The sequence below is a fragment of the Enhydra lutris genome, unplaced genomic scaffold (assembly GCF_002288905.1).
Source record: "Enhydra lutris kenyoni isolate GAN:26980312 unplaced genomic scaffold, ASM228890v2 scaffoldscaffold5, whole genome shotgun sequence".
In the NCBI taxonomy this organism is placed as follows: Eukaryota; Metazoa; Chordata; class Mammalia; order Carnivora; family Mustelidae; genus Enhydra; species Enhydra lutris.
Genome location: NW_019154089.1, coordinates 2,322,380 through 2,347,011, shown reverse-complemented (window position 1 = coordinate 2,347,011; position 24,632 = coordinate 2,322,380). Strand labels below are relative to the sequence as shown.

At 40.4% G+C, this 24,632-nt stretch overlaps 1 protein-coding gene across 1 annotated transcript in view; it reads right to left on the bottom strand.

Annotated features, from left to right (window-relative positions):
* Nucleotides 1-22,439, bottom strand: part of LOC111140989 (eukaryotic translation termination factor 1) — a 30,901-nt gene extending 8,462 nt beyond the window's left edge. The window contains exons 1-4 of the mRNA XM_022493282.1: nt 22,352-22,439; nt 22,088-22,191; nt 2,397-2,572; nt 1,727-1,866 (exon numbers count right to left, since the gene is read on the bottom strand). Of these exons, the coding sequence (XP_022348990.1) occupies nt 1,727-1,866; nt 2,397-2,572; nt 22,088-22,173 (402 nt within the window). The 5' untranslated portion in view covers nt 22,174-22,191; nt 22,352-22,439. The remainder of the gene's footprint in view (nt 1-1,726; nt 1,867-2,396; nt 2,573-22,087; nt 22,192-22,351) is intronic.
* Between the last annotated feature and the right edge of the window lie 2,193 nt (nt 22,440-24,632).

Here is a 24,632-nt window from a genome sequence, read left to right as displayed (position 1 = left end):
AAAGGTATTTATATAGCTAAATGATTTGGTCTTTGTGGGGGAAACCCCTCCTTCTGGGTTAGCATGTAATTACATCCCTGTAGTTCTGCCTCCTGAAAGAGCAAATATTTAAACAGTCCTGGGAACCCATATGGATGGGCAAGTTTTCATGATGAGAGTCTGTGCACCTGCTAAATGACTAACTGCTAGGGGCCAGGCTTTTTTGGAGCTAAGAAATACCCATTCCATTTTAACTAGGGAAGAAAATTTCTTTTAAGAATTGACCAGAAAGCAGATTAATCATTAAGAATCAATCTTTAACCATACCATGTCTGATAATTAGCATTAAGACATGAATGTTACGCACATTACATCACAATCTGTTAAGTAGCTTGATTGAGTTTAGGTTTTCAGTAATTCTGCTCATCAGGGAATACTTGTCCTTTGTAAGAATGTGTAATTATCCTGATTAAACAGGACATAAATTGTGTGGTGCAATATATCACATTAATATCTAGTTATCAATGTATCGATTAAAAGCCAAAATAAACAAAGCTAGCAAGATTAAACAGTACCTTGGAAGAGTTAAGCTTTAGAAATACCAACGAAGCTAGCTTAATAAGTAAGTTTAAAGCTAGGTAACACGAGTAGCAGGTGCTATTTAAATTAACAAGACTCAGAATCTAGAGAGTTTACTAGATACAGGTAAGTAGGACCGGGTAAGACCTTCCCAATGAAGCTTTTGCCAGAGGAGGTTGGCAAGACAGCCCAGAGAAAGTCTCAACCATCAATGCAACAAACCAAGATCCAACTGGAATTGGACTTCCTGTCAAGTTAGCAAAAATCATCCACTGTAAACTGTGTTGACAAATGTCAGTTCTAATTCCACTGTAGAGGTTTTTCCCTAGGTCGATGAAAAGCAAAAGACTGAACTAGGAGCCAGCTGTGAATTCCTGATTGTTCTACTGTTGACTGATTTAGGTCACTCTAATGAGGCTTCCTTTCCACCCTTTAATTTTATCTTATGGCAGCTCTGTCACTCAAAAGTTTCATGGGGGTGAAAAAAGCTCTTACAGGCCTCAAGATTTGTAATTTGTGAGCTGAAAACTAAGGGTGCTAAGTATCATGGGTATATAGGAAGAGACAGAGATCAGGTTAGGCAATTATATCTTCACCTCTAACTAGTTCTCTAAACTCAGTTTAGCACTTTCCTCAAACATGCTGAATGATTATGTCACTGTGTCATGATAAATGTAAAGTCTTATTTTTTTGAAACAGCTGGCCTTGTGATACAATGACCTAGCAAACAGTCTGGCAATTCTTCAAAAGGTTAAACAGTTACCAAATTACCCAGAAATTCCATTCCTAAGCATATAGCCGCCTCTCCCCCATGAAAATATTTTGTCATCCAAAAATCCATACATGTATGTTCAGAGCAGCATTATTCCTAATAGCCAAACAGAAATGCCCATCAACTGATGAACAGAAAAATAAAATGGGGCCAAGTATCATTTGGTGATCAAAAGGGATGAAGTACTGATGTACTTAAAGAAACCAGTTGCAAAAAGCCACCCACTATACGAAACGCCCAACATAAGCAAATCTAGAAAGACAGTAAAGATCAGTCATGGCCCAGAGCAGAGAGATCTTGCGGGGGTGGGAATGAGGCAAGGATCAGTAATAACTGCTAATGGGTATGCGGTTTCTTTCTGGAATGATGACAATATTCTGTGCTTGAACTTCTTACCTCTGTATGGAATTTGTTGTCACACAAATACAATGACGTATTAATTGGTTTGAAAGGTTCAAAGTCAATGTTGACTTTCTTTTCCTTTCCTTCTTCTGTTACAATTGTACCACAGTAAACAACCAGGCCATTTGGAGGTACTGCAAAAAACACAATTTCTCTACTTAAATCCACAGCTAATTTTCCTCAAGTAATAGAAAATATTCCAACAGTCTACTGTCCCTGCTCCCTTACTTTGAATTCTTTTTTAAAGATTTTATTTTTCAGTAATCCCTATACACAGCATGGGGCTCAAACGTACAACCTGGAGATCAACAGTGACATGCTCTACCAGCTGAGCCAGCCAGGTGCCCCATGTCCCTGGTTCCTTTAAATCTTAATTTAAATAAAGCAGAAATGTTTGTAAATCTCTCCTGGAGAGTTCTCTCCATAATTTCAAAAATTATTGAGATGTTTTAAAAGGGAGGATTTATGTCTTTAAGTAACTACTACTTTAAAGAATGTTACTTAAAAAAAAAAAAAAAAAAAAAAAAAAAGGGTTTAAATTCCAACCAAAGGGACACTGCTGATATCTGGAAAAAACCCATTAGTGACCAAGAGCATCAGGGGATCAAATTGACAATATAACCAAGACAAAGTAGAGGAGGAAAATGATCAAGCTCTAGATTACCTTTGTTATAAAGTTTGAGTCTTTGTTGTACAGATGTAATGGCTCCCAGGACTGAAAGGCGGTTTACTCGTGACTTAATGTTAGATGCAGTTCCAAACTCATCTGCTAACATTTTTGCCACTCGTGAAATCTGGTCTTTGGGAGGAATGATCAATGATATCATGCTTGTGCCATTGCTGTGGGAGAAAGAAAAACATCAGAGGTTCAAGTACCACATAAGTGAAGAGTGAGGAGTTTAAATTCATGCTTATCATTAGTACGGTGAGCTAATGATAGTCCCTTAAAATAGAAACCAGTCACTCCCTAGGTGACCAGGAAGGCAGAACTATAGTGTGATCAAAGTATGCTAGGTTAGGAAGAGTGTTCTGAGTATGGTAGGTACTCAATTATTTGTTTTTATTTTTTATTTCTTATTTTTGTGGGTTTTTTTTTTAAGATTTTATTTGACAGAGAAAGAGACTGCAAATAGGCAGGCGGGGGGGGGGGGGGGGGGGAGCAGGCTCCCTGGTGAGCAGAGAGCTCATGTGGGGCTGGATCCCAGGACCCTGAAATCATGACCTGAGCCAAAGGCAGAGGCTTAACCCACTGAGCCACTCAGGTGCCCCAATTATTTGTTTTTAATTTAAAGGTTTTATTTATTTATTTGAGAGAGAGAGCACAAACGGGGAGAAAGATAAACAGATGCCCCAGTGAGTGGGGAACCTGATGCTGGATTCAATCCCAGGACCCTGAGATCATGACTTGAGCTGACGTCAGACACTTAACCAACTGAGCCACCCAGGCGCTCCAGTACTCAATTATATGAATAAATCTTAGGTATGTAAAGAAAAGGCAGCACTTTAAAGGGATGCTCAGGAACTCCTCATTCTTCAAGGGCAAAGAGAGAAGTTTTTGTAAGGAGGTTGACAACAGGCTGGAATTTGACAGAGTCCATGGCAAAGGCCTGGAATCTGATGGTTCTTTCAGTGGGAGATTCCGTCACAGGATGATGCAACAAGTCTTTACAAAGTCTACATGAAATAACAACTGAACATCATCCTGTCTGCCCCTTCCCCCTTTAAATTCCAGGCTCACCATGAAAATTTATAATCATTAATTTAGCACCCTAAGTAATGTGATAATGGGAAAGGAGAGTCTTGGAATTCACACAAATATCCCAGTTAGGAAATCACACACTCCCTCTAGGTGTATCCCTAAATGTACTTTACATATTCATCACTGTTGATTTTGAGAGGATTTATACACCACACACAGCATACACTGAGGACCTGGTTAATTCTGGGTGCTCAAACAAATTCCAGCTTCCAGAACTAAAAAACGAGGACCAAATTCTGAACTATGGAGGGCACTACTACCAAGGCCTTGCCAATATGGGAAAGCTCTTTTGAGCAGCCACCAACCTCTATCTATGATGCCAACACCATCTTTTTAACTACATTATCTGAACATACTTATTAACAACATCTCATTTCAGTATTTCTAGTTCTACCTGAAGCACACACAAAACTACATTACCAAAACATATCAACTCATCACTAATCATTAGGAAAATGCAAATCAAAACACAAAACCACTTCACAGCCACTAAAATAGTTACTATCAAGAAACAAAACATGTTGGCAAAGATGTGGAGATATGAGAACCCAATGCCTTGCTGGTAGTAATGTTAAATCATATAGCCATTATGGATAACAGCATGGCAGTTGTTCACATAATTAAACATAGAATCACCATATGATCTAGCAATTCCACTTACGGGTCTATCCTCCAAAGAGTGAAAGCTGGGAACCAAAGATATACTTGTGCACTAATGCTTATAGCAGCAACATTCACAACAACCAAAAGACACCTATCCATCTTTTGCACGAAGAGTAACACAAAAAGTGCCACAGAGATAGAGTGGAATATTATTCTTTTTTTTTTTTTTAAAGATTTTATTTATTTATTTGACATAGAGAGATCACAAGTAGGCAGAGAGGCAGGCAGAGCGGGGGCTCTCCACTGAGCAGAGAGCCCCATGCGAGCCTTGATCCCAGGACCCTGAGATCATGACCTGAGCCGAAGGCAGAGGCTTAACCCACTGAGCCATCCAAGCACCCAGAATATCATTCAGTCGTAAAGGAAATTCTGATACATGCTACAATATGTATTAGCCTTGAACAATTTATGCTAAGGGAAATAAGCCAGATACAAAATCATACAATATAATTCCACTTATATGAGGTATCCAGAATAGTCAAATTCACAAAGACAGAAAGAACAGTGGTTGCTGGGGGAAGGGGAAATAGGGTGTCTGTTGTTTAGTGTGGTTTCAGTTTTACAAGATAAAGAGTTCTGGAGACTGGCTGCATAACAGTGTGAATGTATTTTTGACACTACTAAACTGTATGCTTAAAATGGCTAAGATGGTTAAATTTTATACTGTGTACTCTGCCACAATACAAAAGTTGAAAAAAAAAGTTCATTTATGATAAAAAAAATTTAAAGCATACATTTGTCTCCTTGACGTAGCAGTTCTCAACCTGGCTACGTATTAAAATCAAGGGAGGGAGAGTTCACTCTAGGTAGCCCCTTCTCAAAAACGGTTCCTGTAAGTTCCTTAAGATGCTACTCTCATCTCTCAAGTTTAGGAAATGCCAATATAATCAACTCTCAATACCCAAACAGGATGGAAAAGTTACTATTTAAAATATTAGATTATTGGGATGCCTGGGTGACTGAGTTAACTGTCTGCCTTCGGCTCAGGCTGTGTGTGATCCTGGGGACCTGCAATGGAGTCCCACATCAGGCTCCTTGCTTGGCCTTGTTGGGGGTGGGGGGGGTGGTAGGGTGGTGTGTGTGTGTGTGTGTGTGTGTTGGGGCCTGCTTCTGCCTCTGCCTGCTGCTCCCCCTGCTTGTGTACGCTCTATAACATTAAATAAAATCTTTAAAATAATAAGATCACATGGAGTTCATCAAAATTAAAAACTTTTGTGCTTCAAAGGACACCATCAAGAAAGTAAAAAGGCAACTTACAGAAAGGGCAAAAGTATTTGCTATTCATCTAACAGTTAACACATGATCTGGCCAATCCATCCATAGCATACCATTCTAGGCATATGCTCAAGAGAAATGAAAAGGTATGTACACACAAAACTCATGTTTACGAGGCATTAGTAACAGCAGTCAAGAAGAAAAAAAAACCCTATGTCCAACTACTGAACGTGTAACAAAACATGGTATATTCATATAATAGAATATTATTCAGCAATAAAAAGGAATGGAGTATGGATATTTTACCCTATACCAAGTAAATGCAGTCACAAAACCCACATATTTTATAGTTTCATTTATATGAAATGTGCAGAACAGGCAACCTGGAGGCAGAAAAAGCAGAGTGACTGCCAAGGTAGAATGGGGAGTGACTAGTAATGCGTATGGGGGAGGGAAGGGGGAAGTGTCTTTCTGGTTTAATAAAAATGTTCTAAAATTATAGTGGTGATTGTTGAACTCTCAAAAAACCAGTATTCTGTGTCCTTTAAAAAGGGGGCAATTAAGAGAGTAACTGGCTGGCTCAGGAGAGCATGCAACTCTTAATCTTGGGGTTGTGGGTTCAAGCCCCATGTTGGGTATAGAAATTACTTAAATAAATTCTTCAAAACAGCAGCAGCAGCAAAACCCAAACCTGCCCCCAAGTGAGAGGGGGCATAATTGGGGGTGCCTGGCTAGGCTCAGTTGGTGGATCATATGATTCTTGATCTCAAGAGTTCTGAGTCTGGGCTCCATGTTGGGCATAGAGCTTACTTGAAAAATAGATAAAGAGGGGCTCCTGGGTGGCTAAGTTGGTTAAGTCTCTGCCTTCATAGCTCAGGTCAGTCATGATCCTGGAGTCTGGGGATCAAGGCCCACATTGGGCTCCTTGCTCAGCAGGGAGTCTGCTTCTCCCTCTAACCTTCCCCCCTCTAAATAAATAAAATCTTAAAAATAAATAAAAATGGGGTGGTGGGGTTATGGACATTGGGGAGGGTATGTGCTATGGTGAGTGCTGTAAAGTGTGTAAACCTGGCGATTCACAGACCTGTACCCCTGGGGCTAATAATACATTATATGTTTATAAAAAGTAAAAAAAATTATTAAAAAAACAAAAATGAATAATTTTACAGTATATAAAACTGTGTATCTATAAAGCTATTACTAAAAAAAAAGTCTATGGAAAAGACTCATAACATGATACTCCTTTTAGTATATGTGCTGCCGAAGCGAGCACCATGATACTCCTTTTAAAATCTCTTCGTCTTTTAACCTGATAGCTTACTAGAAAAGCCAAACGTATTTTCTGAGAAATGTTCTAACAATTGTTAATTTTATGCTAAAAAAAAAAAAAACACCTTATAAGGAGAATGAGTGGCAATATGAACAGACTCAAATCTATAAACACACATATATAGGAAATTAATAGTCTCAAATCTAATAGCTTCTGTATAAATGGAGCCAATATATCATATCATATATTTATCATTTATAGTAATATTAATTTCACAAATTTGTTTTTCTGCAGTATTAGTGGTAGAAAGGGACCTCATTTACACAAGACCCTGCCCTTTCAAAGTTATCTCCTAGTGGTAAATCCCACAGGTTCTCTCGTCAGACACGTTTTCTCTATAAGCAGACAAGCTGCCTATATTCTTTCAGCCCTTCCAATTATCAAAATACTTACTCTCAGGTTATTGGCTTATTTTCTATCTCTGAAACTGGCATTGTTTCTGTTGGGGTTTCTATTAAAAACACAGAAGGCCAGTTCATAACTTTTGTGATACTCTACTCAATACAGGTTGATCAGTGACAGACAGTACATGGTAAAGGATGGATACTATGTGCTCTGCTGCCACCCCGAGTAGGGGAACAAGTATTCTAGCCAAACCAGAGAATCAAGCCGACTTAAGAGCAGCTTCAGTTGGCATTACAAGCACAATCAAAATGACCACGAAGCAAAGCTGCTTCAAAACGATCCCTTGCTCATGCACACACAAACACACATTAAGTCAGGCATACCACTCTCTAAAATGCTTTTCGTTTTAATGTTCAGTGTAACTACAAAAAGAACTTTTCTAAATTAGGACAAGGTGTCTAGAAATCCAAAATTCTACATACTATTCTACCTGTGGCCATGTTCCAGTTTCTGAACTAGATGGAAAAAGAATTCCCAAATGAAACAAACTGTTATCTTCTATTACAAAAAAAGAAAAATGCTCTTTACAGTCAGTGAGTTCATTGGATCCTATTTTTATGCAACCAACTGTAACAAACTGCTATTCTTCCAATAATTTATCTTGCTAGGCTCCTAAAAAGGAATTTCCAAAGAACCATTCTGATAATTTTATATGCAGTTATGTCAAACTCCACAGGTCAAGGAGGAGAAGAGGAGTTTGCTGTGGGAGGGACTGGAAACATTAGGCAAGTCATTTTAACTTCAAACAGGACACTATTGTAGCTGCCACCTACCTGTCTCTACACAGGGGCTGTCAATTTATGCACATGCACAATATGAAAATACAGAAGATGGGGAAAAAAAGACAACATATATTTTAATACCCACTTTACTATCTTGTGCTTATTTTCAGATTAACAGTTCTCAAGAGAACACATTTCTCTACCCTATGGGATCCTGGAATCTTTGGGGACCAAAGGAATTATTTCTCAAAAGGGTTCAGTTTTTAAAAGCTGACATGCCCTGATTTACAGAGTAGTTTCCTAGGAGATGGAACTAGCAAAGAGGCAATCACTAGGGAATGGAATGAGAAGGGGCTCCAAGGATAGCAGGGGTGAAGCACACTTAGCTCAGGAAGCAGACAGACACCAAACCCCAAAGGATGGAAGTTTGAGGATAACAAGGATTTTGGGACAAATTCACTCAGTAAACCCAAAATGCCTGAAGGAAAGCCTTAAAGCAAGATAATCATGCAGAGGACAAAGCAATGACCTTAAGATAAGTAGCTACTTATTTCCACTGCAGATAGGTTAAGCTGATAAGTATTCATTAAGCAACTTTGCTGTATAGCACCAAAGGGGGACAATCAACCCTACACTTTCATCCATGTAACACTCTAGACGGTGCATAGTAAAGACACCTGAGAATAATATCTTGCCACAGGTTTCTACTTAAGCAATTCAGAAATGTAGACCTGCCCCCCCCCCAAAAGTGGTAGATAAACTGCTAAACACTACTGAAAAGCTAGTTTTAGCCTCTTACTCCTTCTGAATTTTGATTAATACTTAAAAAAGTACCTTTCACTAGTTTGCCTTTATGCCTCTTTTTATTCCATGTGGGATGGTGGAGGTGGAAACAACCTTAAGTTTTTAAATTCATCGTTATTAAGTGGATGGCCTCCACCTTAAAAATTTAAAGGCTATTTTATAATACCTGATTTTTAAAGATTTAAAAAAAAATTTATTTATTTGACAGAGATCAAGTAGGGAGAGGGGCAGGCAGAGAGGAAGGGAAGCAGGCTCCCTGCAGAGCAGAGAGCCCAGATGCTGGGCTCGACCTGAGCTGAAGGCAGAGGCTTTAACCACACTGAGCTACCTAGGCGCCCGATTTTTTTTTTTTTTTTTTTTTTTTTTTTGGGTATGTTGGGTTTAATAGTACCAGATTAAAGTTTTTCCAGGAAAGTTTCCAAACAAAATAAATGCTCATTTATCCCCAAGATAAGCCAATCAAAGTTGTTTGACCAGTTTTTGTAAACACCAAAATAAAATCAAGGAAGCTGAGTATTTCATTTGAAAGTAAACAAAACAACCCACAGGAAGAAGTGAAGTAAAGCTTTCACCAAGGAGTTGCTTGACACATATGCAAACTACATTCTTTTTAAAATTTAACATTTTTCATCTACTGTTCTGCTTTGTCCCTATGTCTTTTTTCTAAAATCGAAAGACTCTCATTCAAAGTCAGTGAATTGTGAGGTACAGCAATGATTCATACCAGGTTGTAAAAACTGGGCAAAGCCAGACAAAGCATACAACAATGTGGCACAAAAGGCTTCCCAGGGCCTCTGCTCTTGGATTCCTTCTTGTTATCACCATATCTGGGGTACTTTCCCTTATCAAACAAGGTTCATCAATGCTTCTGATTAAACTTCTGATGAAACTAACTTCTGAGCAACAAAACAGCAGGAGACAGAAGGAAGTAGTTGTAAATAGATTAAATGCGGAAAGTAAATAAAACTAGACAAAATTCAGGAAGGAAGGGAATTTTAAATAAAGAGCTAACAGCTTTTCCTTCCTTCAGTCTCAAATAAACTTTGAAGAAAAGTTTCTCTACCTAACATGCGAGGTTATGACTGTACCACCAGTTATTCATCCAAGGTTTCATGTACCCTGAGCATTATGGACAGGGAAAGATGTATAAGGTCACCTGAAGTGTCAGGACTGAAATGCCTTAAGATAGAAAATGCACGGTATTCAGAGCAAAGCCTGGACTATGGGGTGTGTGTAACTTTAGGTCTCACATAGTTGCAGCCTTTAGATTCAATGTGCCTTCTGACCAATAACAAGGAAAGAAAATCTAGGCACTCTTTGACTTGTAAAGATTTTATCAAGGTTCATCATCAATAATGCTCAAGAACAGTTTAGAAAGGTAGCTGGAAAAAACCAATATGGTCCACACAAGGTTGTCCACTAACAACCACTATTTGCGTGAGAACCCTGAATCCTTGAGGGACTTTCTAAAAGAGCAAAACAAAAAATAAATGCTCATATACAAAAAGATCTCCCCTTCCTCTATTCTGATTCAATTGCTCTTGAATAGGGACAGTGAAGGTAGTGGTGATTAGAAGAGGGAGCCTCAATTTTCAGAAAGACTGATTCAAATACAAGTCTATCAATTCTGATGTGTAACTAGGGCTGAGAATCACTGGGTCTGGCTTGCTTTCTGTGACTTTAAGCAGGATCTCTTGGCCAGCTGAAGCCAGAGATTCCATGAATTCATCCCAACACACAGAAGACAAACCGAGCCCACCTGCTGTAGGTAAGCTGCTGTCATTTACCCTAGCAGCAATACAACCACAATGAATTGTCCGACTTTTCCAGGACAGAACACCCAGGGCACACCAAATGCTTGCCACAGATTTCATCACCCCTACTTAACAGAATTACTTTCAGTTTAGGACCAGGAGAAAGTAGACTGACGACTACACTCTTTGTTGGGATTTAGAGGGTATGTTCCCCAAGCTTTCATCCCAATGTTTGACGACTGGGGTTGTGCCTAGAATATGGGTGGCCAAGGATTCCCACCATCCCCTTTCCAAGCTCAAAAATTTCAACTTAAATCTCAGTCAAAACATTTCTGGGAATTGCTAAGCTAGCCACATTATATGGATCACCAGCTGTAAATTAACGAGTTCCTCACCAATTTCTACTGCTTTTGTCCATGTACATTTTTTATGATTTTAATTTATATGAGAGAGGGAGAGGGAAAGAGTGCGAGTGCAAGCACATGAGCGGGAGGGAGGTGCAGAGGGAGAGAAGAGGAATACGTAGACTCCCTGATGAGCATAGAGCCGTGAGATCATGACCCATGCAGAAGTCATGCTTTTTTATTCACAATGGGGTTTCTATTTTTCTTTTACCAAACATGCAAAACTAAGTTTAAAGTTTGAGACTACAGCAATCTTTCTGATATGGATTTAATATGGGAACAGTGTAGGAGGTTGGTTAGGAGCACAGAATTTTATTTTTTAAAATAAGATTTTTAAAATTTAATTTTAATTTTTTAAAAGATTTTATTTACTTATTTGACAGACAGAGATCACAAGTAGGCAGAGAGGCAGGCAGAGAGAGAGGAGAGAAGCAGGCTCCCTGCCGAGCAGAGAGCCCTTTGTGGGGCTCAATCCCAGGGCCCTAAGATCATGACCTGAGCTGAGGACAGAGAGGCTCAACCCACTGAGCCACCCAGGCACCCCAAGATTTTTTATTTTTAAGTAATCTCTATGCCCAACGTGGGGCTTGAACCCATGATCCTGACATCAAGAGTCACATGCTCTTTTGACTGAGCCATCTAGGCACCCCAGGAGCACAGATTTATTTAAGAGATTTGGGTTTATGTCATGTCTTATCTGTATAACCTACAGCAACTTACATAAATGAATCTCTTTGGGCCTCAGTTTCTGCTTTCTTTACAAGGTCATGAGAATTCTGTAATATATGTCACGTGCCTAGCATGGATAGCAAATATTAAGGGCTCACTAAAAGGTAACAAGATGGAACTCTACCTCGTTGTACCCTACCCCTCTGCTCTTTAATAGTATCTTCAGAAACATCACAGCACAGCTAAAAGGGAGAGGGGAAGCAATTTAGAAGGTGGTAAGTCTTATTAGAATCCGAGTAAGTCCAGGGGCACCTGAGTGGCTCAGCGGGTTAAGTCTCTGCCTTTGGCTTAGGTCATGATCTCAGGGTCCTGGGATCAAGCCCTGCATTGGGCTCTCTGCTCAGTGGGGTGCCTCCTTCCCCTTCTCTCTCTCTGCCTGCCTCTCTGTCCACTTGTGATCTGTCTGTCAAAGAAATAAAATCTTTATTAATCCATTACCCTCTGAAACTTTAAAAAATTTTATTATATAAAAGCTTAAATAGCTTCATCCTACAGCTATGGTATGGGTTCACATTATTTTGATATAACCCATAGTCAGTCACTACTTCTGTCTGGTTATCAGTCACTTCAAAGATCTGACCCCATTCTCTCTTCCACCAAGTATCGAAAACTGAAATAACATGCTGCTTACACTGTCTCTATAAGCTTAAGGGCACAAATCATTACAGCACATGAATTTGATAAATAAACAAACGGTTAATTCCCAATGTGAGAAATAAGATCTTCCCTATATAGTCTCTTCTATACCAACACCAGAGATTTATTCTAAACTACCATACAAAATACCAATGAAAAATTTGCTAGTTTTGGAGAGGAGCTAACACTTGCATAGAAATGACTGACTACCCAGCTTTAGCTTTGCTAAAACCCCAAAATCATAGTCTTTAATAAAATAAAACCAATACTTCCAAAGAGTCTTCTTTTGCTACCCTTAATTTTGTTCATCCTCAACTTGACGCCCTGCTGCTCCCCCCTCCCCAGCCCCCATCATCTCTGATACTGGTTAGAGGCGGATGGGGCTGCCTTTTTTAAAGAGCTTGCAGAATACCAAAGGAGGAGGGAGGATTCTGTTACTGTTCAAAAGGCTAGACAGAGTTACTTGAAATTGGTTTATCCAACTGACCTCAGGGTCAGATGCCATTACCAGAGGGGACAAAGCCCAAGATCTGAACATACCAAGACACTAAAGCAGCTTCTATCATAGAGAATAGAATAACTCACCTGTTCCAGCAGAAAGTTTACGAAGGTTCTATTTTAGTATTTTATGCTTAACAGCACTACTATTACTTAGTCATCCAAAACAAAAATGCATGTATCTGGTGTATTTTTCTACAGTTACAGGCATTTATTTTGTTTTGAAAAGAAAAATTATAGTGGCGCCTGGGTGGCTCAGTTGGTACAGCGTCCAACTCTTGTTTTCAGCTCAAATCATAACCTCAGGATTGTGAGATCAAGCCCTGCATTGGACTCCATCGTGGGTGTGGAGCCTGCCTAAGATTCTCTCTCTCCCTCTGACCCCTGCTCTAAAAAAATAAATAAATAAATATTTTTAAAAAAATTTAACAACTTCACAAAAGCTAACCTAGTAGAATGTTCGACCAAGGACCAGCAGAAGCTGGAAACTTTCTCTAGTATTCATACATCAAGGCAAAGCCTTGATTATCAATCGCAACCAGCTTTAGGGGCCAGTGTTCTACCCGGGATCCTATAAATGAGACAGTTCACCTAATGTTTCTTTACCACAATGCAAGTATTTTTCAAATAAAACAAAAGCCACTGCCCTCCTGTTATTGTTCTAATACACAAAATGAACTTCTGGGGAAGGATTTAAAAGCAAGTTATTTCCCTCACCAGCGATGCTCATTAAGAGTAAGTATGTTTGGTTCCCAAGTTCTTCCTTGGGCAGATATGCAAAAAAGCATGCCTGTTTTCCTTTTATCTTTGCTCCTACATCCAGCACACCTGCTCCCTCCATAAAATGCAAACCTCCTTGGACAAGAGTCCTTTCAAAAGGGAATGGAAGATGTTTCTACTTAGCAAAAGAAATTTCAATCAAAGAGCAAGGCAGTGTGGTATAATAGGATCACAGGCTCTGAAACCAGAAAAGTGGGAACAGAAAATCTAGTACTGCCCCTTACTAGGTTGTGGTAAGATGCAAGCTACCTAACCTTTCTGTGTTTCAATTTCTTCATCCTTTAAACGGTTGTAGTAGTTTCCTCACAGAGCTGTCGTGAGGAGTCAAAATGTATGCTATTCAATTCATCTTCAGAAAACTAGTTTTATTACTTTACTAAAACATACCTCAGTCATGAACCTCTAACCCTGTCCTTCCTGAGGCTCCTCCTTGCTTAAGTGGAAGGCCAGAAGATGCCAGAAAATGGGAGTAGCCAAGAAAGGAAGAAAACTGTTTTTTAGTAAAAAGCTAAAAATATCCAGAAGTATTAAGGAAATCATGTTTGGGGATCAGCACATTTTCACTACTTGCAAACTAAGGTTTATTTAGGTTGAAAGGCAAACTGTTGGGACTGTCTTCAGCTCTGTCATGCCAACTTTATGAACAAGGCACACATGCACAAATGCTCTGTGCTATTTCAATACCCTGACAGCTCACCAACCATCAACCAACACAAAGCTCTTGGATCTAATTTTAGACTAACTGGCTTTCAATCAGGAATGAATGTCAATTACAATTTCAAAGCTGCAGATCAGTTACAGCTCCACTCCACTACTGTATCAAAGATACTGTATCAGCCAAATAATACTACTGCCCTAGGTAACATTCTATGACAATTGCCTCCCCTAGGAAATTTGCTGGAGCAGTTACACAATCTCTCTTTTGGTTTCTGACAATGTCCAAAACCTCATTCAAGACCCTAATCACCTGTTTACACTATGCCCGCTTCAACATGTACTGTGTTATTCTCTAGTTCTGGAAATGGTTCATATCATCAGTCCACGGTTGTGTGTCAGACCATGCTCCCATTGTATTACACATTTCTTCCAAATGTCCAGTGTCTAACTTACAGCAGATATTTGATGAAGCTTGTAAGTTGACTGGTTAGTAGTAAAAATGCATTTGTGGGCTTCATTTTTCATATACCTAGATGTGAGTTTGGGGGAAAATCTCATCTGAAGGCCCCAAACATGGTAGGGAAAAGACAATCTTTTGTTTTGACTAGGATCACTCTTTTAAAGGAGACCTTAGAGGATCAAATGAAAATATGAAAACAGAAGAGCATGGACCCAATATCCCCAAGTTATCTGCATGACAAGAGGCAGTTTGTCAGGTATCTGAAAATGTCAAGTCCTCTGAAATGGACAGGAAGGATGGTGACAAGAGACAAAGCATAGGCTGGACGAAAACTCTGGATCTGAAAATTGCTGTTAAAGATACAGAACTTGGGTGTAAACCTGGCGATTCACAGACCTGTACCCCTGGGGATAAAAAGATATTATATGTTTTAAAAAAATAAAACTTAAATAAAAAAAAAAAAAAAAAGATAAAAAACTTGGGAGGCTTAAAAAAAAAAAAAAGAGAGAAAGCAAACACATGAATACTTATATGCACCCATGAATACAAATTAAGTAGATGAAAAAAAACCACAACAAATTAAGTAGATGAAAGAGAAAGGGCTGGATTAAATCACAGTAAATGTGATCAATGTATAATGTTTAAGAGTCAAATCTGTTTTCATCTTTGTATCATGAATGATAATGAAATTATGGCTCTTAATGATGTTTAGGGGGAGGTGAGAAAAAAGCAAAAAATAAAATTACTTAATTTTCATTCACTTATATTCAAAGGAAAAAAAGGTTTAAAAGTAAGAAAAAAGGGAAGTTTCCATCTTTAGAACTTTAAAAAAAAAAAGATTTTATTGATTTATTTGACAGAGAGAGACAGCAAGAGTGGGAGAGGGAGAAGCAGGCTTCCTGCTGAGCAGGGAGCTTGATGTGGGGCTCAATCCCAGGACCCTGGGATCATGACCCAAGCCAAAGGCAGACACGACTGAGCCACCCAGGTACCCAGGAAGTTTCCAACTTAACAGACAGCAGGAAAGGGTTTAAACTGTGTCCATCCGGTGGCTTGAGATAAAGTTGTTACCAAAGGGAGCCTTCATGTTCTTTGAGGAAAGTGCCCACAAGAAACCTAATTTCCAATATGTTGGAAAGAAGAACCCTGAACCCCTCTAATCCCTTCTTGCTCTCATTAAGGTAAGAGGCTGCTGAAGAATTAAGAAATACCTATAGAATGTATCTTATGAAAGGGTTCTGTTCTGAGATCCCTAGAAAATTCACTGGACTCTGAAGAAATTTCTGCTCTCCATGTTCTCAGTTGGGACAGTTCCAGCTGTGGGTCTACGGAAAAGATACGAATTTTTCCTTCTGAATCTTCAAGTAGGATCTAAGACCATTCAACCCTGACACCAAACTTATTTTAAGTTTTCTCACAACAGAACATCCAGCATAAGGGGCCATAATGGGCACACTCTTAACCCTAGGTCTAAGAAAAAGGGCCCTCTACTAATGCTAAAAGGGTCCAACTGGTCAGGGGAGGAGAGGTAAGACAGACACACCTATAACCCAAAGGGCATTTGGCCTTAAATGTTACTCTAATTAGGTACTGTGCTTACCTAGGAGTATGTCCACTGTAAGCCTTCCTTTCCTGGAAGGGTATCTGCTATTACAATGAGAAGTCTGTCAAGAGTTGAAATTCAAAGACAGTAATTGTTCATTAAGTTCACAGTGCACAGAACACTATTCCTGAATACAACGGCTGTTAGAACTAGTTCTGGGTTGAGGAAAGCAACCTATGACACTCGGGAGTTGCCTCAAGGACACTACCATACCCTATAAAATATACTCTCTCCTTCTTCCCCCTTTTTCTTCTCATGGCTCAGACCTGTTAGTGGCATCTGTATCATGACCTCTTCATGAGAGGCCACCAAGAACTCTGTCTATAGTTGTACTCTGGTCTACATTCATCTCTTCCCAAGAAATTAAAAACATTCTTATTCTTGACTTTTCTTGGGGGTGGTAGGTTTTGCGCAGAAGAGAATGGGAGGAAAAAAAACAACAACAAACCTCTCTAAAAGCCTGAATATTCTGGTATCACTTTAGTTATAAGCAGCCCTTTAAGGTATGGAGAACTTAAGTAAAAATTAAAGTACCTAAAACTCATGGCTTTGAGAACATTCCATGTATCATTTAGGTAAATGTTCTATTAACCAACAATTTTTACTTGGGAAAGGTATTCAAACACATTTGATATACTTTAATTGATCCAAATTATATCAACAGTCTATCCATATTATTTGTCTATAAGGTTATAAAAAGCCTAGTCTACAATCTCACAAAATTATTTTTCTTTTTAAGAAGGCTCCATACTGGGGCATGGAGCCCTACACAGGGTTTCTTTCTTTCTTTCTTTTTTTAAGATTTTATTTATTTATTTGACAGACAAATCACAAGTAGGCAGAGAGAAAGGAGGAAGCAGGTTCCCCGCTGAGCAGAGAGCCAGATGTGGGGCTTGATCCCAGGACCCTGGGATCGTGACCCGAGCCACAGGCAGAGGCTTAACCCACTGAGCCACCCAGGTGCCCCCCTACACAGGGTTTCAGTTCATAACCCTGAGATCGAGAGTCAGACACTTAACCAACTGAGCCACCCAGGCAACCCTCACAAAACTACTTTTAATTCAACATGTGAGGAATTTAGTGGAGATGTTAAAAAATGGTTATGTGGTATAAGAAATGTATTTGGTCATTGTCCATGGCTTTTGACAGAGCTTCTAAAGCCCTTAGAATTTCCTGGGTGATGGGTTTTGTTATTCCTAAGGAATTTCTGTGGAGTACACCTCAGTTTATAATAAGTGACTTAGGGTAGGGCCACTGGGGTCACCTGAAAGATGAGGTAACTAAGGGTTGGAATTTTCAGCTCCATCCACAGCCCTCTGGGAAAGGTTTGTGGTGTGAAAGGAGTCTGCAGTTTAAGTTCTATAAAGCCTTGAACAAGATTTAATGAACCTCTGGGTTGGTAAGCCCAGGAAATACCCCCCAGGAACAGAAGCTCCTGTACTCAGATGCTTCTGGACCTCACCCTATGTACTCTTCATTTATATATATACTTATAAAAAAGGACAGTGGACATAAGTGAAGTGCTTCCCTAAGTTCTGTGGGCCATTCTAGCAAATTATTAAATCCACAATTTAAAGGCTATAGGTCAGAAATAGGAGAGGCCCAGACTTAACACAAATGGGGACAGTATTGTAGGACTGAGCACTTTACTTATGGGATCAGATACTAACTTTATGTAGTGCCAGAATTAGATTAAATTGTAGGACACCCACAGCTGCTGTCCGCTAAGAACTACAGAACTGCTTGGTGTGGGGGACCACCCCTGCCATCAGGTATCAGAACTCCTTAGAGTAGAGGAGAAAAGAAGCTGAATATTTCAGGGAGGGAAAGGCAATCATGTTAACTAGGATATTTCTATTTTCTTCAAAGTCAAAATATCTACAAGTTCTTTTAAACTAAACAGTAAGATTTAAAAATGGCCCCAAAACGCCCATAAGACTCAAAGTTTACAAACTGTGCAGATCTTCAAAGGTGGGTTATCTGACTAAGCCTTCATTATTTTTGAAATATACAATGTTCCCTGGTCAAGGTAAGTCGAAAAATATTCTAACACCCACAGATGCAACTTAACCCAAATTATCCTGGTCTGTTTGTCACATTTACTACCGTCCTTGGCCAGAACAGGCTCTGGCAATGATTTTATTCCCTGAAAACTATAAATCCTCCAGCCTTGTATCTGGAGCTACTTCTTGCTGGGTCAGAAAACATTAGTAGGAAAAACCAAAATTTCCCACTCACCTTTCTTGTAAAACATATTTACCTGCTTTAGTTCCTTATCCTAACTATCCACAACCACAGTTCCATTCACATGGCCCTAGTTCCAGTTCTGGCTTATGTACACATTTGTCCTCAGTAAGCCAATGGTGGAGAATGTACCAGGAGCAATCATAAACCAGGAAGAATTTCCACTAACTTCAAGTGGGACTTAGTATATCAAAAGAAATGGCAGGTTATTTTATTAACACACAAAGAAACTAACATTCAACCGGACTTTTATGAAACTAAATAAGTATATTCCACAAACTTAAATTTAAGATCTATGTGTAACACTTCTTTCAACTAAGAAAATTAAGTATGATGTGGACTACAAAAAGACACCAAGTTCCCTCTTTTAGCCATCTTGGCTCTTACAAATGCTCTTCCACAGAAATGACAACATTAAGATAGCCTGTTATAGGGGCACCTGCATAGCTCAGTTGGTTGAGCATGTGACTCTTGGTTTCAGCTCAGGTCATGATCTCAGGGTTGTGAGATTTAGCCGAGCCTCATATTGGGCTCTGTGCACAGTGGTGAGTTTGCTTCTCTCTCTCAATAAATAAGTAAAATTTTTAAAATAAAATTGTTTGTTGTAGCTTAGATTACAATCTGAGTCATTCCGGTCTTGTATTTTCAGAAAACATAATATACATTCATTGCATAGCGTAACATATTGATTCAAGGCCTGGGCTCTGCTACACTTCAGATATCAAGTTATTTAACCTCTCACCTCAGGTGCCTTAGCTATCAAAAGGTGGCAGTACTTGTTTTGAGGATTAAATCAAATAGTGTATTACTTAACACACTGTCTATAACATACTAAGCACCCAATAATTATTGTGCTTAGAAACCTCACTTTGTTCAGATGTACTTAATTACTGAGTCCATTTTGCAATGGTTCCCTTTTTAAGCTACATTTAAGTGATATTATCAAGAGATAATCATAAACTGACTCTCAATTTCAAAATTACTCTTTTGGTTAACTATAAGCGTACCTTACAGTTACTGTTAAAAACAAACTAATATGATTTTCGTGCCCAGAATTCTACAATGCTAAGAGGGTTAAAAAACAAACCAAACAAGAAAAACCCCAAACAAAAAAATCAAAACAACCCAAACAAAAAAACATTCCAAAAACTATTCTATTAATCCACCACTAAGTTTCACTTAGTGCTAATAACCATGCTTGAACACATCAGTTTTCTCCTTAAACCCAAAGACTACCCCCAAACACCAGCACACAAAGATTCATTCTGTCATCCAGTTTGTCTTTAAAGATCATTACATTTCTCCTTAAAATATTTTAGCATTAGGCAAAATATTTCTTACCGTACACTATAATAATCTGAGCCTGACTTTAATACAATTCAGCCAAGAACAGGAATCCTCCTATTCCCTAAAAGAAATTGGTATGTACAGGGAAACTTCTGAGCCAAACTGAATACAGTTGTGGCTCCTTACCGATACCCAGAGATGGCAAAAGATTTAAAATTTTCATGGGATCAACAAGCAACCAAATCCTAAATAAAAGCAAAGTAGGACATGATTATCAACCATATTATTTGTTTAAATGAAGACCACTTCCAGCTATTTTAGACAGCTTAATCCTAGTCTAAAATGTCCAAACTAACCCCATCACTTAGAAGTAAAGTTGTGCATGAGAACCTCATTTTTGATGTGCTTTATACTTGACTGAACTTTGCTAATAAAAGAGATAAAGCCTCTAAAAGCTTTAAAGGGTAGCTGAAGAGTTTCAAGTAGCTAGGTAACATGGCTATGATCAAATCAGAGAATAAGCTTCCTTCATCATGCACTAGAAGGGAATGCTGTTACTACACAGAACCTTATTTTTAATGTTACTACACTCAGACAACAGTCAAATTACAGTCATAAATTCACATTTTAGAGTTTTTCAGAGAATGTAATGTATGCAGATTCTAATGTGTGACACTGCCCCCAAGGTAAAGACATACGAGAACAAATCTACAGGTCACATCAAACTTTAAACACTGCAACAAAAACCCATAAAAGCCATACTCAATTAAAAGTAATGCAACAGAAGATCCTAGTGAAACTAATCTAATTCCTGATAGTACATCATACATAAGGGATCATGACCTGTACTATCTCTCCTGTATAATATGTTCACACTCGGGAGAATAATTATTCATTCTACCATGAGGCAAAAAAAAAAATCTGTGTTCCAGTTCCTGTAAGATTATTAAAAAGATCTATTTTATTACATTCAAAGAAACAAACTTAAAAAAATTAAAAATAAGCTGCCACCTTCAATTTGTATTAGGTAAAGAGTTAGCAAAAGCCCAAGTAACTGAATGGATAGCCAAACTTTCAGAAGCTTCATTTCAAGCAGAACTGTCACTAATTTAATAAGAAAACACAACAGCAAAACCAATCTAACAACTCTGGGCCCTCCATGTATCTAAGCACACTTTATTTCATGTAGTAACAATTAAAAGCTTGATTAATTCTATCACTGCAAATCAAGCAATCGATGACAAACCTCGGCTGGAAACCAGAATGTTCAATTCCTGTGTTCAAAACAAATTTTCAACATGGCCTGGGGCAAGGCACTCTGCTATTCTAAGAATGCTCAGACATACAAATATGTAATGTTCCAAACGCTTTTTTTTGAGCCACTTCCTGTAAGCAAAAAGTTCCTATAACTGGGAAAAGAACAAAATAAACAAACTAAGAAAATGGGAATACTTGACACACCTTCTCCAAACGAGTAATTTTAACTTAAAAAAAAAAAAAAAAAAAAAGCATATACAGCCAGTTTCTATCTAACCTTCCCATAGTACACACCCACAAAATTTACAAAAGGAGACCCAAAGCCCACCTAATTCAGTTCTAAACTTCAACAAGCATTAGTACATTAGGCACTTCTATCCCTGAAAGTTCTAGAGAGAGGCCAAAAAGGACCCCGTACTTAACAGTTCACATTAACGGCCCCATTACCCTGTTTCTCATGTATATACAGATGCGGATTCGTCCACCAAAATCTCCTCTCTACTCCACCCCCCACACGTTGGCATTTTCATTTCATAGGTGGGTACTTCAACAGCTAACACCAGGAACCTCCGGGGTAATTGGAGGACTTGGGGGAAGTCATCTTGGAAGAGGTGGAAAACCCAGAGATATCAAGTAAAGTCAGAAAGAGGTTGTCTCTGGCCACCTCTCCTCCTTCCCGTCCCATCCAAACTTCACCGACCCGGTTCAGAAGACCGGGAGGGGGAGGCCATTTTAATGAGACCTGGCTGAGAAACATGAAGAGAGGAAATCAGAGAACGACGTTCAGAAAGGAAGGCCGAGCTCTTTCCCCCAACAGCACCCAAGTAGGGTGGCAGCAACTGGAGCTCAAACACGGAGGTGCTTGATTCAAGGGCCAGAGAGAGATTCAAAAGTAGCAATGGCCTTCCACGAGGGGGTCAAGGGGTCCGAACCCCGGGAGCGGGGCCCCTTACCCCGAAGCAGAAGGATCCCTTCCCCGGCCAACCGCGAAGACCCTTGCCCCTGAGTCGGGGGCTACTACCCAGAGATCCAGAAGGCGGGAGTTGACTAGTGCCTGGTTCTCCTCATCCGGCCATGCGGCGCGGGGGCGGCCATCCTGAGGGGTCCGGGAACCAAGAGAGCACGGGGGGGCCGGACGCGGCGCTCACCCGCGGGCCGCCTCCAAGCTCTTGATGAGCTTCTTGATCTTCCAGATCTCCACGTTCCTGTCGGCAGCACTGGGGTCGTCCGCCATCTTCTCGCCTCCTCCTCCCTAGAGCGGCCCGGCGGGGCCCGGAGACACCAAGACCACAGAGTTAGCGCCGCCGCTGGGGCAGAGCGGCCCCCTTCCTAGCCACCCCCAAGAGGCCCTCTTCTTCCCGCCTCGCGCGGCCAGCCGCGGCGGTCGCTGGCCTCTCCCTCCCTCGGCTTACCTAAGGGCCCAGTCCTGGGCGGCAGCGGCTGCTCCTCCCCGGCGGCGGCTCCGCGGCGGCGGCTCTGACGTAGGACACCGGCTCCCTCTCTCCAGGCAGCTGCATGTGTTGCAATCCGCTCACATGGGGCCTGTGACATCACTTCCTCCGCCAGAGGCTGAGTGGAAGTCGGCGGGCGGAAGGGAGGGGGCCGGTGCGGAAGAGAGGAAGCTCTGCGCGCGCCGCGACTTGCCATTGGCTGTCCGCGCCGCGGCCTACAATGAGCTTGCTGATTGGTCGCAGCTGGGGCCGCGCGGCCTTGTGAGGTAGAGCCCGGGGCGGGGAAGTACCGCCTTCCTTCCGGTCCGGCTAGCCCGGTGCAGGAAGCGGGCGGAAGCAGGTGGCTCTCGCGAGGATTTATTTAGCGACCCGCCAGCCTCCAATGGGGGTGTTTTCTAAAGGGCGAGACGGAGAACGTCTTTTCCGTCCCTCTTTGATGGATGGAATGGGCATCTGAAAATCTACGACGCGCGGCTAGACGATCGGGCCGGGACTCGTGATTTGAATTACGCCTGAGGAGTCTTAAGGAAACGTCTCAAGCTTCGTGGCTTCGTACCTGGCAAAGTGCTCTTCGGCCGACTTGCGTCACTGTTGCGCGGACGAGTTAGTGTTTAGGCTCCCAGCCCGGGTGTCTGGATTAGGAAATTTTCCCCGGGTGGTCCGGGACGCGCCACCCGCAAAGGCAAAAGAGGCGCGTTGCGTCTCGCTTACTGCTCACACGGGTTCATTTTGAACCTGGAACTTTGTGGGGACGGGAGGGGAAAGCAGGGGATACGGGAGATTGGAAACCGTGAAGTATCTGAGGCCACGAATCGTTTGGTGTGAGGTTTTGAGAGTGGAGGTGGGGAGAGTTTGAAGCAAAATGGGCAGCTATATAAGTTATAAGTTTATCTTTTTGAGTTATAATTTTTAGTTGACTGTGTCTCTCTTCACCTCAGTTGGATTTGTTCAAATATTTGGGCCCAAACTGTGCTAGAGTCAGTTTTCCTGAGGATGCTGAGGTGTACTAGATATAACAGTGCTTACCTTAGTGGAGCTTTCAGTTTCGTTGGGTTTATAACCATTTGTGATTGTATACTTTTGTATCATAAAATAATTGCATAAATACCCGGAAATGTTGTGAGAGTGTAATAAAAGGGCATGATTTTGGAATGAGACCCAAAGAATGAGTAGGGGTTTGTCAGAAAGCATAACACATTAAAAAAAAAAAAAAAAAAAAGTATGTGCTTAAAAAGCCAGTATGCTGGAACAGGTTCAGGAATGGGTAAAGTAGCTTGAGGTGGAGACAGAGGACAGATAATGTAGGGTCTTCAAAGCCAGGTTTAGGAGTTTGGCCTCTTCTCTTAAGAACAATGGACATCTTAAAGGATTTATAGAGGTAGGGAAATGACATGTATGGACAGTTATGTTTTTAAGGAGATGGTTCTGTGGATTGGTGAGAGCAGAAGTAGAAGCTTAGAGATAGTTTTGGCTGCTGCAGTCATTCATGTGAGAGATAACTGTAGCTTAGACTTAGGGTGATGATAGTGTAGATAGAAGTCAGGATATAAAGGGGGTTAGAATGGATAGGACTGGATGATGGATTGGATCTGGAGAAAGGAAGAATGTTCCCAGAGTGTGGAAATGGTTACACTTACTGAGTTGGGAAATATGAAGAGCAGGTTTTGAGAGATGATTGAAAATTTCCTCTTGGGCGAGGTTTTGAGACATGCAAGTGGAGATGTCAGGCAGTTGCATTTATGTTTGCTTTGAGTCCTTTTTCATGTTATCTCAACTTTGCTCACACCTTTGAGATGGGGGTATTATCCCCATTTCATAGATAGGGAAACTGAGGCAAAGAAAGGCGGAAGGGACTTGCTCAGAATCACGTAGCTAGTTTATGACTTCCAGACTCCATGTTCAGTGCCCAGTGCATTTTATCATGCAGCAACATTACCTCTGTTGCCATAGGGTGAGGACACTTTTCCTGCAGGAAATGTTTCTCCCCCAGCAAATGAATTCCCAGGGTAGTATCTCTTCTTTAGGTACCATTTTGTAATTCATGGCATATGTTCATTCATTACATAGTATTTATTGTACTTCTGTGTGTCATTCACTGTGCTTAGTAATGCACCTTCTAAAGTAAATAATAATAAACACTGTTACTGACTGGATGTGTACCATGTCCCAAGCTTTTCCCTACTTCATTTCCCTTACCCCAATTCCTACTTTTTTCACTTGGTTCCCTTGATCTACATCTCTT